General features: G+C 38.3%; 1 protein-coding gene across 4 annotated transcripts in view; it reads left to right on the forward strand.

Annotated features, from left to right (window-relative positions):
- Positions 1–15,188, forward strand: part of NEDD4 (NEDD4 E3 ubiquitin protein ligase) — a 193,319-nt gene that overhangs the window by 144,518 nt on the left and 33,613 nt on the right. For all 4 annotated transcript variants that reach the window (XR_007475551.1, XM_049705989.1, XM_004274657.3 and 1 more), the window contains 5 exons: positions 2,132–2,234; positions 7,115–7,281; positions 9,176–9,293; positions 9,385–9,552; positions 13,012–13,077. Coding sequence is in view for 3 of the 4 variants with exons in the window: in XM_049705989.1 (XP_049561946.1) it covers positions 2,132–2,234; positions 7,115–7,281; positions 9,176–9,293; positions 9,385–9,552; positions 13,012–13,077 (622 nt within the window). In the remaining variant the exon portion in view is untranslated. The remainder of the gene's footprint in view (positions 1–2,131; positions 2,235–7,114; positions 7,282–9,175; positions 9,294–9,384; positions 9,553–13,011; positions 13,078–15,188) is intronic.

Below are 15,188 nucleotides of genomic sequence, written 5' to 3' on the forward strand. Positions count from 1 at the left end.
AATTTTGTCATACTGCGCTTTAAAAAATCACAAACATCAATTCATGTAAAAAAAAAACATCCAGGGAATTCCCTGGTGGTCCAGTGGCTGGGACTCAGCACTTTCACTGCCATGGCCCTGGTTCAGTCCCTGGTCCGGGAAGTAAGATCCTGCAAGGTGTATAGCACAGCAAAAAAAAAAATCCAACTTGATACACACAAAACCATTTTCAGGGATATATAACTACATTTAGCATACTTTCATTTAAAAAAAGATATTTCAGAAAACTCAAATATTTAGAGAAAATAACATGAGCAAAGACTATAATTTACAACCCAATAGCCTGTTCATAATTCCATTTTCCTAAACTGAATTACTTTATTTTTGTCAAAATTTTTAAGTTTAAGCTGTAAATAAAACTCCTTTTGATCTTCTGAACCACAGAATCAAGTAAAACCTAGTGAAGATGTGTATGTGGCTTTACTGTCAGAAAGGGCAGAGTAAAGCAGAGGAAGGAAATCTGTGAAAACAACATTATATGTTTTGTTTTTAAAACTAGAAAATGCAATTGAAAAATATAGTATGGGAACTTAGTAAAATTTTTGATTAAAATATTTTATATTTTTAATCAAAATTTTTAAGTATTCATTGTAATATAAATTATTAAAATAAAGGGGACAGTGCTTTCTGACTGTGTTCATATTTACCATCTATAAGAGAAACCACATATTTAATTTCTCTAGAAGTCTTGCAATATAAGTTTCTTTTCTTCCTTTAATTTTGGACTGACTGTGACATCTGTCTATCAAGAATAACTAAATATTTCTTCCTTCTCTTATTTGGTTGCTCTAGTAACCTGCTTTTCAATTTGTCAAATGCTTTCCGGTATCTTTATCTTCAAAACACATCTTCTGTCTGCACTGGGTATTACTGCAAGTGCAGAAAGAGCTTTATCCAACTACATTCTTAGATTTTTTTGAGCATCACTAAGCCCAAACCCACAGGCATATTATCTAGTTGGAAAAACATAATAAAACCTATCATTGTGGAGAAACTCTCCTATAAAATATTATCTGAGTAAGTTTTCTGTACCCATCTTTTATAACAAGTGAGAGTGTTCACACCCCCTTAACTATGGAGACAGGAGTCACGTTAGTGGCCTGGGAAAAAGCTTAAGGGAGGCATTGGCGGTGAGGTGGGGTAGGGGAGTATCTCTTGAAGACAGGATAAAAGATTAGGACTTTTATGTCATATTACATAACTGAAATCTATTTTAAAAAAAAACCCAAAAAACCTATACAGAAAGCTAGGACAAGCAAGGATTTCTTAAGTAAACAGTATGCTAGATTTGGTGGGGGCAATAGACAGAGTTAGGTCTTCAGTTAGAAGCTTAAGAAAGACAGGTTTTAAAATCCTTAAATGTTACTACACTGGGCAGCAGCCCTTAACTTAGACAATTCATTATTCAAAGAGGTGATACAAGATACAATATGAAAACAGGTGAGGTAAATTAACGTATGACAGATTCAAACAGCTGTCAAAGACACTAGGTTTCAGGCAGTTATCCATCCTTGCTCTCCACTTTTCTGTCATCTTATACAACATGGTTAGATTATTATCCCTAAAGCACATCTCTGAGGATGACTTTCCCTAGTCCCAAAATTCTATGCAAAATAAAATCTAAAAGTTCTCTTATTTCACATGGATCTCATCAGCTGGACCATTTCCACTCCCTTTATGTATCCTGTAATTCAGCCAACCTCAGCTACTGCCATTTCCTTAACTGTACCCCAGGTTTCCCATCTATTTCCTTGTTTTTGCTCTCTTCTCTACTCATATGCCTTTCCCTTCACTGCCATAGATCAAAATCCTCCCCAGTCTTCTAGCCCCAACTCAAATGCCAACTTCTCTTTCAAATTCTCTCTGATCTTTCACTTAAACTTCCATAGTTCCTTATTTATCTCATAACAATTATTTATTTATGGATGTTCCTTTTTCTCCACCATCTATTCCTTTTCTTAAATATCTTCTGCACTGGAACTTGTCTTTGAATCTCCTCTAGTAGCTAGTAGATGTTCAGTAAACTCTTATTAAATGAGTGCTTTTCTTCTTAGTATTAAAATTTTGTGAATTATTATTTTCTTTTCTACAGTCACAAATCAAGAGTTAAAGGTTATCTGAGATTAAAAATGACTTACTTACCTAAAACCAGTGGCTCAGAAGAAGATAACACAGAACAGGCTGAGGAATTAGAGGTGAGATTTTATAAATATTTGGTTAAACTAAAAAGAAAATATCTAATTTCTTATTTTACTATACTCCAAAGAAAAAATAACTATTCAAATGAAGTTAATGTGTGAAATAAAAATTACTTCCCTGGACATTTATTTTACCCAAGAATTTGTTAAACATTTCTTTCCGCTAAGGATATTTCTGTAGAATGAGTGGCCATTACTGATGGCATTCTTAAGGGTTAGGGAATAGAGGTTGTAATGTTTATAAATGAAAGCATTTGTTGTAATTAAGTCATTAACTGTTTCTAGTTTTTCAGAGTTTTCTAAAACGATGTCGTGTTCCCCCTCCATTAAAGTAAGAACACAATTTAGTATTTGTAAGTTAAATATGTGGAATATTTGAGGAGGCTCTACTAATTAGGAACTCTTCTATGAAATATAATTCCTGTTACTTTTCCTATCATGCTTGGGGTGGGAGTGGGCAAGAGGGCTCATAGAAAAGGAGGAGACTAAGAGAGAGAGAGGGAGGGAATATAAGTCATCTAATAAAAAGCCACATTTATGGGGGGCCAGAAGAATTTAACCATCTTCACGGATGACAGGATAAGAGGAAGTCCAGTCAAGGATTTGGGCAGAACCACCTGCCTTTGGGGTGCGTGAAGAAGAGGCAGAGAGTATGTACTTGGAATAGAATTTGGAGAGGGATTTGGAGCCTGGAGTCTTAGTTGCAAGCTCTGCTGCTTGTGAGTTGAGTGACCATGTGAGTGTCTGACCTTCTCTGGACCTCAGGTTCTTCCTTTACAGAGTGACAGGGTTGTACCAGACGACCTCTGAGGTTTCTTCAAGCACAAAAATTCATGATCTGAAAAGGGAACAAAAACATTTGCCCCTTGAGTTTCCCACTGAAGGAACCTTATCATCAAAAGATAGCACCTTATTCTACCACGTGGACTGAAATCACCCAGTGTGCTGGCCTCAGTCTGCTTTGGAGGGTTTTGTATGTGTGGCTTCCTCAACAGTCATGCCTCTTTGATCAAGGTCTGCTGAAGTCTCCAGAACTGTAAGGCTGAGGGACCCTTCCCCAGTGCTGGGCTCTGCATCACACACCCAAACGTCTTGAGAAAGAAAGTTCGAGGACAAGTAGTGCTTTTGCAACAAAGCTTTCTGGGAATTTTTTATATGCACTAATGAGACTTTACTTTGTTGGGGAATTCATAATAACAGAAAGAAAACTATTTTTCTTTAAATCATAGACTGTAGTTAGCCCTTACTCTGGCAATCAGAGAACTTGGTATCCTCTCTTAAGTCTAATTCCGTTATTTGATTACCTTGTTTTTCATTTTAGTTTTTCTCTGATTTGTCATATAACAGTCTTCTTTTTTTTAATTTAGAAATTTATTGAGTAGAATTTTCTGTACCTGGCATTTTGGTGCACAGGGAAACCTGAATAATGGAATTCTGTTTGAAATGAAGGATGTCTGCTGTAAAGAAAGAAAATTCTTTATTTAGTAACTTAAAAAATTTTTAACAGCATTTCATTATTTGGTAACCTGCTCCAAGTTTTGCCCACATGCACGTATCACAGGTACCTTATTCACAGTTCAGTTTCTGCGGGTAGAGCTGCTTCACTTCATTTTGTGGTCTCATGTCTCAAAGTTTGAATTCCCTCAGAATGCACCTTATAATTTCAGTAGATGTAAGCATGTAGGAGTTTATTTATGAAAGGCCCTAGGAATTCAAACACATGAATCTGTGCTTATTTATCTTCTGTGTAGCTAATGACCAGAGAAGTCTTGTCTTTGACATTTAGTTTGTGACTGAATATATAAAATCCTACCATTTAAAGAAAACAATTGTAATTTTCAGAAGAGGCTCACTCTTAGGCAGTGTATGCCCTAGTACAATAAAGTGTGGCTATAATAGATAATTGTGTAATATTTGATATTTGCACCCCTTGTAACTTTAGGTTTAGTTGTATGTATTTTACACAATTACCGTATAGTATAATGTTTGTTGTACCTCTAAATGCTTTCTTTCTGGACTTTGACTCTGTTAAACTGTGGGCAGTTGCATATTAGCTTTGAGGTTAGTAATAAAGTAACATACATTGATACTTAGAAAATTATTTTGTGAAGAGTATTAGCTGATACATGTTTAATAGGGAGGCATTCTCGACAGAAAATGAAAACTCATTCTTTCTAAACAATGTTCAAATGTGTAACTATACTTCCTCTTGGAACTGAAACGGGTTTTTTAAAAATAGGCCCTTACTTAGTTTTTATCCCCCTTCACAAGTTTACTTGGGTAACATAAATTCAATAAGTAGACCTTTAAGAGAGAAATCTTTGGGCTTCCCTGGTGGCACAGTGGTTGAGAGTCTGCCTGCCGATGCAGGGGACACGGGTTCGTGCCCCGGTCCGAGAAGATCCCACATGCCGTGGAGCGGCTGGGCCCATGAGCCATGGCCGCTGAGCCTGCGCGTCCGGAGACTGTGCTCCAACGCGAGAGGCCACAGTAGTGAGAGGCCCGCGTACAGCAAAAAAAAAAAGAGAGAAGTCTTTAAGAAGATTTTAAAGAAATATTTTTGGTACCATTTTCCAAGCTCTGAATATTTTCATAATCCTTCACAGCAGAAGTGAGAACCCTTTTATTAATAAATTTTATTAATCTGCAGAAAAATAATCAGTGACCATATTTTTTTAATTAGTCTTTTTTTCAAGAGAGTGAAATATAAAAGTTCAACTCCAAGTAAAATGTGATTTAATATGTGCAAGACAAATTTTTAGATATATAGATCCTATATCATGATCATTTAAAGGAAAGGAAAGGAGAGAGAGAAGGAAGGTAAACATTGATGGAGAGAAAAAGTAAGGGGTTAGAGGGAAGGGAGAGAGAATGGAGTTTGGGCAATAAAAAGAAGGAAAAGAAATTAACGAGATATCAGTTCCCATAGAAGATATAAAGAAGAAAATAGGCTAAGAAAGAAAAGGAGTCTGTTTTACTTCCCATCCAGATTCCTTTTCCCAGAATAATTCTGTCTGTCTTCCTCTCTCCTACACCTCACCTTCCTTTCTGCCTCAGTCTCTAACCTTCCCACTGGAGCTAGGCAGAAGAAACCAACCTTGCTGCAGAAACCCCTATCCTTTTCTCCCAGAAAACATTTCTTTTCTTCCCAGCTCTTCTCCTTGCCCCTTCCTCTTCAGAACCCACCTTCCAACATAGAAGAATTCTCTTCCATCTTCTAAGCCTTCAACTGACTGGCACACAACCGTCCTCCAGTGCTAGATCCCTAATGTCTAGAACAAAAGGCTCTCTACATATTAAGGAAATGATTTTTTTACCTATTATTATGGTACCAAATATGTTCCCCAGCTTGCCTTTTTTTTTTTAACTTCGATTTAGTAGTTTTTGCCATGTACAAATTTGGGGGGTTGTAATCAAATCACTCAATCTCTTTTATGCCTTCCAGGTTTGATGTCATACTCAATGGCTCCTCCACTCTTAGAATATATTTTTTTAATATCCCCAGGTTTGCTCTAATACATTTTGGTTTTACTTTTTAACATTTTAAATATTGCTTAATCTGTAACATTCTGGTTATAAGGTATGAGGTAGAAACCCAGATATTTTTTTTCTTTTTTTCTAAGTAATTTGCCTATCTTCTCACAAATTTGAAACGTCTTTATCGTATACTAAATTCCTATAAATTTGATTCTTTCTGAGTTTTCCAATTCTATTCATTATTGTGGTTTGTGGTATGTTTTATCTGATAAAGTTAATCTTCACTCTACTTTTTTGGAACTGTGCTGATTATTCTTGCTTGTTTTTATTTCTATTTGAACTTGAAAATTGCCTTGCCTTGTTATTTTCAAAAAAAATCCATAATGTAGTTCTAGTGGAATCTTGGCAACTTTATAAATTAACTTGGGGAGAATTGACACCTTTCTGAGATTAAATCTTCCTAGCCAAGATCACATTATGTCTCTTCATTCATTCAGGTCTTCTTTTGTGTCCCTTTAGGAGAATTTTTAAGTTTTCATCACTACTGTATTTGTGCTTCCTAACCATATTGATGTTTAGCAGAACCTTTTACTGACTGCCTTTTCTGTTATGAGGTTTCTTGTATAAAAGCATGTCACTAACCCTCGCTATCCTTTTCAAATAATTCCTTACTCTATAACTACCCTAGCTAAGGGTTTTTGTATGTTTGCCCCTTGCTAGTCTCAGAGGAAATTTCCAGTGCCTTCCTAGCATATAAATAAAACAAAACAAAACTTTCTTTCTTTGACTGTTTTATGACCTGACCAAAATGCCTTTCCATGGTCCAGAGGAGAAAGAGAAAAGTCAGGCCAGAGAATCATCATGTCTTTTCCATCACTCAATTATTTCTAAATCATTTGCCCTTCCCTATCATGCCTCTACATATTTGACCTTCATCCAGTGATTTTTTTTTTCAGGTTTCAGAGAGTTGTTTATTTCCACCATAAACAAGGTGCTTTCTCTGTGGGAGAGACAATGCCCAATAAGATATTATCCCTGTTTATAATTTAGAGAATAGAGTAAGGTTAAACTATGCTTTTCAATTTCTTAGTGCCTTCCAGTGCTGTTTGTTTATTTGAAAGTTTTCTGTGTCCTTTTTCTCCTATTAGACATGTTTTAAATTTTTTCCAAAAAAAATGTTTTTCAAGCAAAATTTAAATGTTATCATTTTGCAAAAAAAAAAATCTTCATTATTGTAAGATATTCCTATTATGGTCTTAAAAGTTGACAATGTGCTAATTCTGTCTTTGCATAGTTTCTGGAACTGGGTGTGCTAAATCTCTTTTAAAACTTCCTCTAGCATAATTTATAAGGTTAAAAAAATTAAGCACACACTTAATTGTTACCATTCTGTTTTTCAGCCTGGCTGGGTGGTTTTGGACCAACCAGATGCTGCTTGCCATTTGCAGCAGCAACAAGAACCTTCCCCTCTACCTCCAGGATGGGAAGAGAGGCAGGATATTCTTGGAAGGACCTACTATGTAAACCATGAATCTAGAAGAACACAGTGGAAAAGACCAACCCTTCAGTATGTGATGACTTTCATGTTTGTAATCTGAATACTTTTGGACCACTAGTTTTCATTTTGAAGTCATGACTCAAATGGATTCATAATAGTGTGGGGATCCAAAAACTGCAAGAATGCTAGGATTTTTATGGCCCAGGGCTTTAAAAATGCTATCATGGATGCTTCTTTTTTAAAATGATTTGATAGTATTAAAAAGTATTTGGGTCACAAATACCACCCTTCTAATTGCTTCTTTATTTTAATAAGTTGCCAATTATTTCTGTTTTTAATTGTAGCCACAAAAGAAACGTTTTTCTCTTGAGACTAGTTTAGAAAATCTTGGAGATTTTTTTGTAGTTTGTTACTAAAATATAATGAGATGTTAATTTCTACAGTACGGTATTTTTAAAGTGTAAATTATTTATAAAGTTGAAAGGACTCAATAATAAGGTCTTTTGTTAAACACCCATTTGCCAATCTGGTCAATGTATACATACTTTCCAATGTACCCAAATCAAGGACAGAATGGCCTTTGAGGTATTCTGATTTATGTTTCCTCAGTGACATTTTTCTTTTATTATCATCAGACTGTATGTTTGTAAATAACATTTATAAATTCTTCCATTATTCATGTTTATTATCAAATATCCTTCCACTTATCCTTCCTTATAACCTTATGAAGTCTTTCTTTAGTTTTCTTCTTTTTGACACAGACATAAAATTTTTCTTATTTGTCCCTTAATGTTCTAATTTTTGGCTTTGGTATTTTGTATCTGATATAGTCCAAGCACTTTCATAGATATTTTCCCTTCTCACATCCTTCCAAAGCAAATTAATGATCCAAGTTCTTCGTGTCACAGAGGCATTGATCTCTGTAGAATGGCGTACAGATTGCAAGACTGAAAGCACGATAAATTTCTGCAACATCCTCCTGTTGTATACCTCAGTATTATGGCAAGCCTGACTTGAGCAGAATCACATTTTTTTTCACTGTGGTTGATGTTGTTTCCAGCCAGCAAAAATCAACTATTTAGGAGGAAAAAAGTGTGAGGCATTCCCTTAGGACCACTATGTTTTCTCCAGCAACAGTGCAGTAAGAACTGGTCTTCTGACTATCCTGGGCTTATCTGTCATTAAATAAATGAACAATAATTTTGTTACTAAATATCTATATAAAATTCTAGATCTTATGGTCTGGCTATATTAAACACAGCTAGCTAGAACAGTATAACTCAGAAATGACTGGGGAGTGGGTGTTCAGTCTGATTAACCGTACCTTTCCTAGATTCAGACATGCCTTTACTACTGTCCTTTTTCAGAAGCGGTCCATTACTGTATATGATCAAAAGCAGATAGATACCATTTAATCTGTACTCTATCAAGTTTTTAATTATAGCGTCCTTACACTGTCTTTCCTTCTGCCCTCTGCGTTCCTACATGGGAAATCTACTCTTGGCTAAAGATCAGTTCTGGAAAATGTTACTGTCTGATTCCTGAAGATGTATATGTAACTCTTAAAGCTTCTGTTTTAGGAACTTTCTGGAGCTACTTTAGATTTTACTCTTGTAAGAACATGGTGAAGTCATAATATAATGAAATTATTTATGAAACTCTCAGGTATTCATTCATTCAACAAATACTTTTTGAGTGCCCATATATGGGAGACATTATCCTAGGCACAGGGATGAATGAAAATATTAGGAATTACACATTTTCACAAAAACTTTAACTCCATAAGGTACTCTTGCAGGTACCGTGGTGCCTAGGACTTAATCTATGCATTTTGAAGCAACCTTTGGCCCAGAACAATAAATTCTGATCTAATATAGGGTTTTTTTTTAATGAAAACAGAATTTTTGACTATCACTTTAACTCTCTTCAGACGTGGGTGATGGCTTTTACATTTCTAATACAGGGACAACCTAACAGATGCTGAGAATGGTAACATTCAACTGCAAGCCCAGCGTGCATTCACCACCAGGCGGCAGATATCTGAGGAAACAGAAAGTGTTTACAGCCGAGAGTCTTCCGAGGTAGAAATCATTTTCTCATTCTTGTTGATAGACATATGTTACAGCAGTAGATTAAGGTATGTGTGGCTTAAGCTTATTCTGTTCATTTTAGAACTGGGAAGTTATAAGAGAAGATGAAGCCACCATGTACAGCCATCAGGCCTTCCCCTCATCTCCACCATCAAATAACTTGGATGTCCAGACTAATCTTGCAGAAGAATTGAATGCCAGACTCACTGTTTATGGAAATTCAGCCACTGGCCAGCCAGTATCCAGCTCAGTAAGATGGTCTTAGATTTTGTTGGAGCTTCAGGATTTTGTATTATATATTATTCCATTCAGTGTCTAAAGACTGAATGTTATCTTTTTTCCTCCAGTTTTACTGAGATACAGTTGATATAACACATTGTATTAGTTTAAGATGTACACCATAATGATTTTATAAATATGTTGCAAAATTATAACCACAATAAGTTTAGTTACTATCCAACACTTAACAAGTTTTTTTTTTTTTTTCTTGTGATGAGAAAAAAATTGTCTTAAGTTACACGTAATAATGTGTTAGGGACTTTGGTACTTTACAGCACGGCCGTTTTCAAATATCCCCACTAATAGTATGAGGCAGAGTTATGGAAAATCCAAATGGTCATTGGAGTCTAAATGTCCATTACATAAATCAGTGCCCTCCAGCCAAAGGCTGCCAGGAACACACCTGTAATTGAACAAGTTGGGTTTATTACTCATTTCAGCACGGGGAAAACACACCACGAGTGTCTCAGTAGCAGTATGTTAGGAAAGACTTAAAGGATTTGGGCTCATGTTAGTCAATTTTGAGGAGGGTTTAAGGAAGCAGGACTTTGCTCTGCATTGGATGCTGTCAGGAAGCAGAGATTATTCTGTGATTGGGTATCTCAAATCTTATCTGTCACGAGACTAAAGCTATATTTAGCAAAAAAGCAGCAGTCACTTATATCTGCCAGGATAGAGAGATAATTGGTATTTTGTGGCTTGGACAGTGTTCACATGTTGCTGTGTTTAGGCATGATTACAAAGTAGTGTTGATTTTGTCTTGATGATGCCGATGAGTGCCAGGGTGGGTCCTGGGTGTTTAGGGTTACTTTTCTCCTTCTCAGTTATACCACACATGTCACCAACACACATGTGAATAAGAGCTGATGTACCTTGACTAAACAAGAAGATAGATGACCTTCTCACTCCAGCAACTGCTTGAAAAATTGCTGTCTGTGGGGTCCAGAAGCAAATACTCCAACATACACTGCCCTGATGAGGTCCTTGTGGCCAGCTCTCTAACCTTATCAAGGGAGACCTTTCAGTGGAAGACAAAGAGGCATCTGAGGATGCTGTGGTCATTTCCAGTTGGAATTCCTTGCTTTTCATTCAGTTAGTAAATATGGAGGGCTGACCGCATGCAGGTTATATGCTGGTTAAAGTGTCTTCAGCCTACAGCCCACCTATCTGTTTAAGTATTGCCTATGGCTGCCTTCACACTAGATCGTCATAGTTGAGTAGTTGTAGCAGAGACCGCTTGGCCCATAAAAAATATTTCCTATCTGGACCCTAACAGAAAAAGGTTGCTGACTTCTGTTCTAGCACCTCCCTTAAGACGCTTCAATGTAGACAGTTCTGTGTAAATGCCTGTGTGAATATCCAAGAGCAGGTCTGCCTGCCTGCTCCCTTCCCCTCCTTTCTTCCATCCGTCTATTCTATCTTCCATTCATTTCATTTTATTTTTTGGTCAGAGGAGTGGGAAAGGTCAAAGACTTCAAGGATAAGCTATATTGATTTGCTGGTGATAAATCCCATAAGGTCCTATTCCCTTTCTTCCTGTTATTATTATTTTTTTAATTATAAAACAGGGAGATCAGCTCGGTGCTTTATGACCACCTAGAGGGGTGGGATAGGGAGGGTAGGAGGGAGACTCAAGAGGGAGGAGATATGGGGATATGTGTATATGTATAGCTGATTCACTTTGTTATACAGCAGAAACTAACACACCACTGTAGAGCAGTTATACTCCGATAAAGATGGTAAAAAAAAAAAAAGTAAAAGGTGGCATCCATACAATGAAATACCATGCAGCCATTGAAAAGAATGAAGCATCTTTGAATGTATATGTTGTATGGAACAATCTCTAAGAGATATTGTTCAGTGGAAAACACCAAGGTACCGAACAGTGTTTTTGGTATGTTACCATTTATAAAATTATTTACATGACAGAGAATAAATATGTGTATCATATTTCTTGAAAACTAAACTAAACTTGGTAACATTGCTCGGCTCTGAAGAGAGGAACAGGGTAAACAGGGCATATCTCTTTTGTACCTTTTGAATTTCATACCATGTGCATATTAATTCAAAAAAAATTAATTTATTATTTTTAAAGTATTATATGGTCATGGTTAAAAATTGAAACAGTACTGAAGTCTATAAAGCAAAAATTGAATCTTCCATTTTACCTCTAGCATGTGCTCCCTCAATTGCCATTAATGGTTTGGCATATATAGTTTTAAACATTTTCTACATATTCATAAACATGCATGCACAGACATATTTGTATATCATTTTTTTAACCTGAGATCATCTTGTGCGCACTTTCTGGTAACTTACTTTCTTTGCATACTGTATCATAGACATTGGACCATTTCAGTAAATATAGGTGTGCTCTTTTTAAAACCAACAACAACAAAATAATCAAACATCATTCCCTCGTGCAAGTAACCCTTAAGCTATTTCTCCAGTCTCCTTTGATGGACTTGAGATTGTTTACAGTTCTTTGTTATTGTAAACAATCCTACAGAGGCTCCTCTGACTTAATTTATACATATATTATAAATTTTAATGTCACTAAGTAACAGAACTAAAATATTTCAGATGGCAACAACAGCGTGCATATAAAAGCACAAGGAAAGAAAAATTACGCGAGTTCCAGGAAACAAGTAATCTGGAGTGTCCAGAGGGTGGGTTGTGAGATTGGAGGGCTGCAGCCAGCAGGAAGAGCCGGGTCCGGAAGCTCACTAACCATTGTGCTCTGTGCTGTAGATTTTATCCTAGTGAATTTAAGTCATCGAAGGGCTCGGAGTGAGAGAATGATGTGATGAAATCTGCGCTGCAGAATGCTCTCTGGCTGCAGCACGGGGTATGGAGAGTAGATTTAAGCAAATAAGACTTGCAGCAAACACATCTGTTAGGATGTTGCCATAGTAATAGCCAAGGCGATAAAGGATGAAAACCTGAAGTTTAAAAAAAAAGTGTAAGGGAAATGTATTTGAGAGCTAGTAAAGAAATAGAATGCATAGGATCTGGTAACTGACCCCTCTGTAAGGGACAGGAGGGGGAGAAATTGGGGGCTGACCGATGTCTGCCTAGGGCAGCTGCTGGCCTCCCTTGCTGCCCACTGAGACGAGGAATACCTGCGAAGGAACAGGTTTGAGTGGGTGTGGACAGGGAAAAGCTGAATCCAGTTTTGGACACAATAAAGGGTTCTCTGTTAGACCTTCAAGAGAAAGTGCCAGGAGACAGTCTAGGACTCGAGGGACAAGTGTGAGCTGGAAGTTGGAAAGCATCGGTGGGGGCGGCGTGGTGTTGAGTGAGGCTGAGAGTGGGTGGGGTGGGTGTTCTTTCTTCTGCCCCATCATACCCACCCTGCTACCTTATCTGCCATTCAAAGACAAAGCAGAGACCTAAGGTTATTATCGTTCTTTTTTTTTTCTTTTATAAGAATCATTCCAGCAGAAGAGGCAGCTTACAAGCCTATACTTTTGAGGAACAGCCTACACTTCCTGTGGTGAGTTTTAGCCTCTCCTCTCAGTCCTCAATAAAAATATAAGACGCAGCAACTTTTTTTTTTTGGAATGCTGAACATGAACGTTTGATCCAGCACAGCATCTGGGCTCTGGGGGATGAGGTTGAGGGAGGGGAAATGGGATAGGTAGGCCCTTTAAAGACAAAACCTGGAGACCTGTCTCTCCCATCATGAGAAAGCCAAGTCCCCATGTGCTGGTGGGTAGCGTCTGGGCTTGGCAGGTGAAGCGCTGTGTGGGCTGGAGGTGTTGCGTACAGATCGAGACTGTGGTCTCCAGTGGCCTCTGCTCTGTGCCTGGCCCGTGGCATCTTGCAACTGTTTCCGCAAGAAGCTGCGTCAGGGGCCGGTCCCTCAGGCAGGTGTGCCCTGGTGTCGGCAGGCTTGGCGGCCAGGATGAACCTCATCAGCCCGCTGAGGAGCCGTCCGCTGCTTCCTCAGTAGCATCTCCCACCATGACCTGGACTGGAGCTTAGACCTAACAACGTCATGGCCTCCATCCTCTTTCTGACTCAAGCATATTGCTTTAAGTTTGTCTCTTCCTCAGATAGTCCCCGCTTGTTTTTCAAAGCAAATGTAAACACCCAGGCTCCTGGCCCTTTTAGCCTCCCGTCCCTCTTAGCCACCCACAGACCCCCCCCCCCCCGCCCCAGCCACCTTCCCTTCTGTCTGGGCTCTTTCTTCCAAATAGCCTGTTTCCATGTCCTAATTCTCTCCCCATTCTGGGTCTGTGAGTGTTCCAGTTCCCCACTTGGACTGGCCGCCTCACTTTTTTCCCACCAACCATTTGTGATTTTGAATGGCAGTCTGTATATTAATTTTGAAAAGTGGGGATTGTTTTTGCTTTCACGGGAGTTCCAGCAAAGGAATGCACAGGCCCAGAAGTCCTCGACCTAGGAGTGGCTCTTCTATCTAAAAAGGTGGCCCTGCATCAAGAGAGAGACATGGACCCTGTGCTGAGGAAGGAAGGGGTACCCACCTGTGCAGCTGGTCCAGTCACCATTGACCATCAGCAAGAGGGTGGATGCCACGGCAAGACTGCCCTCCCCAGCCTTCCTCTCACTTACTGCCCCGTGTCTGTCCACCTCCACTCGCCTGGAGCCACTTAAGGAGATCCCTGGTATTTCTCCCGCCTCACTTCATCATTTCCTCTATGCATTGAAACTGGTGAATTTCTGATTGACTGACAGGCACTCATCCGAGAAACTATTTTAAGTACACCAGATGAGCCATAGAATCTAGAGATGATTTCCATTTTATGTACTGGAAAAGCGATTTCCGTGCCTTTTTCTTCTCAATACATTGATTAGCGGTCTCTTTTGTTTGGTTGCATGTTTACAGCTTTCTTAAGGTATAATTTACATGCCCTAAAATCCACCCATTTTTAAGTACACAAATAAATGAGTTTTAGTAAATTTATGCAGTTGTGCAAATATCACCACAGTCAAGTTTGAGATGCTCCCATCGCCACAAAAAGTTTTCTTAATCCTAATACCTACTCTCAGCCCCAGGTGAACACTCATCTGCTTTTGTTGCTAGTTTTGCCTTATAAGTGGCACTATACAGCATGCCGTCTTACGTATCTGGCCTCTTTCACGTCATGTGATGTTTCTGAGGTTTATCCATGTTGTTACATGTCTCAGTAGCTCATGATATGGCATCGTGTAGATGTGTCTACTACATCCCATTTATCTACTCACCAGCTGTAGGACCTTTGTAAAGTTGGGCAAATTTGAATTCTATTATTTTGTAGACTCACAGCTCATCGTAACTGTCAGCAATGTACATCTAACCCCCGTACATCTAGGGAACAGTATATCTAGTGAACAGACTAGTGTGATAGTTTGTATATGTAGGACACATGAGGGAACCAGGCGAAACCTTGAAGAGTCTAATCTCTAAGACAAAACGGGTACTTCCCTGGCAGTCCAGTGGTTAAGACTCCGCATTTCCAATGCAGGGGGCGCAGATTTGATCCCTGGCCAGGGAGCTAAGACTCCCACCTGCCGCACGGCCAAAAAAATTTAAAAAATTAAAGCTCATGAAAAAAAAAAAAGACAAAAGGAAGGCCAGACCTGGACTATTTTAAGTAAACC

Source organism: Orcinus orca, chromosome 2, assembly GCF_937001465.1.
Source record: "Orcinus orca chromosome 2, mOrcOrc1.1, whole genome shotgun sequence".
Classification (NCBI taxonomy): Eukaryota; Metazoa; Chordata; class Mammalia; order Artiodactyla; family Delphinidae; genus Orcinus; species Orcinus orca.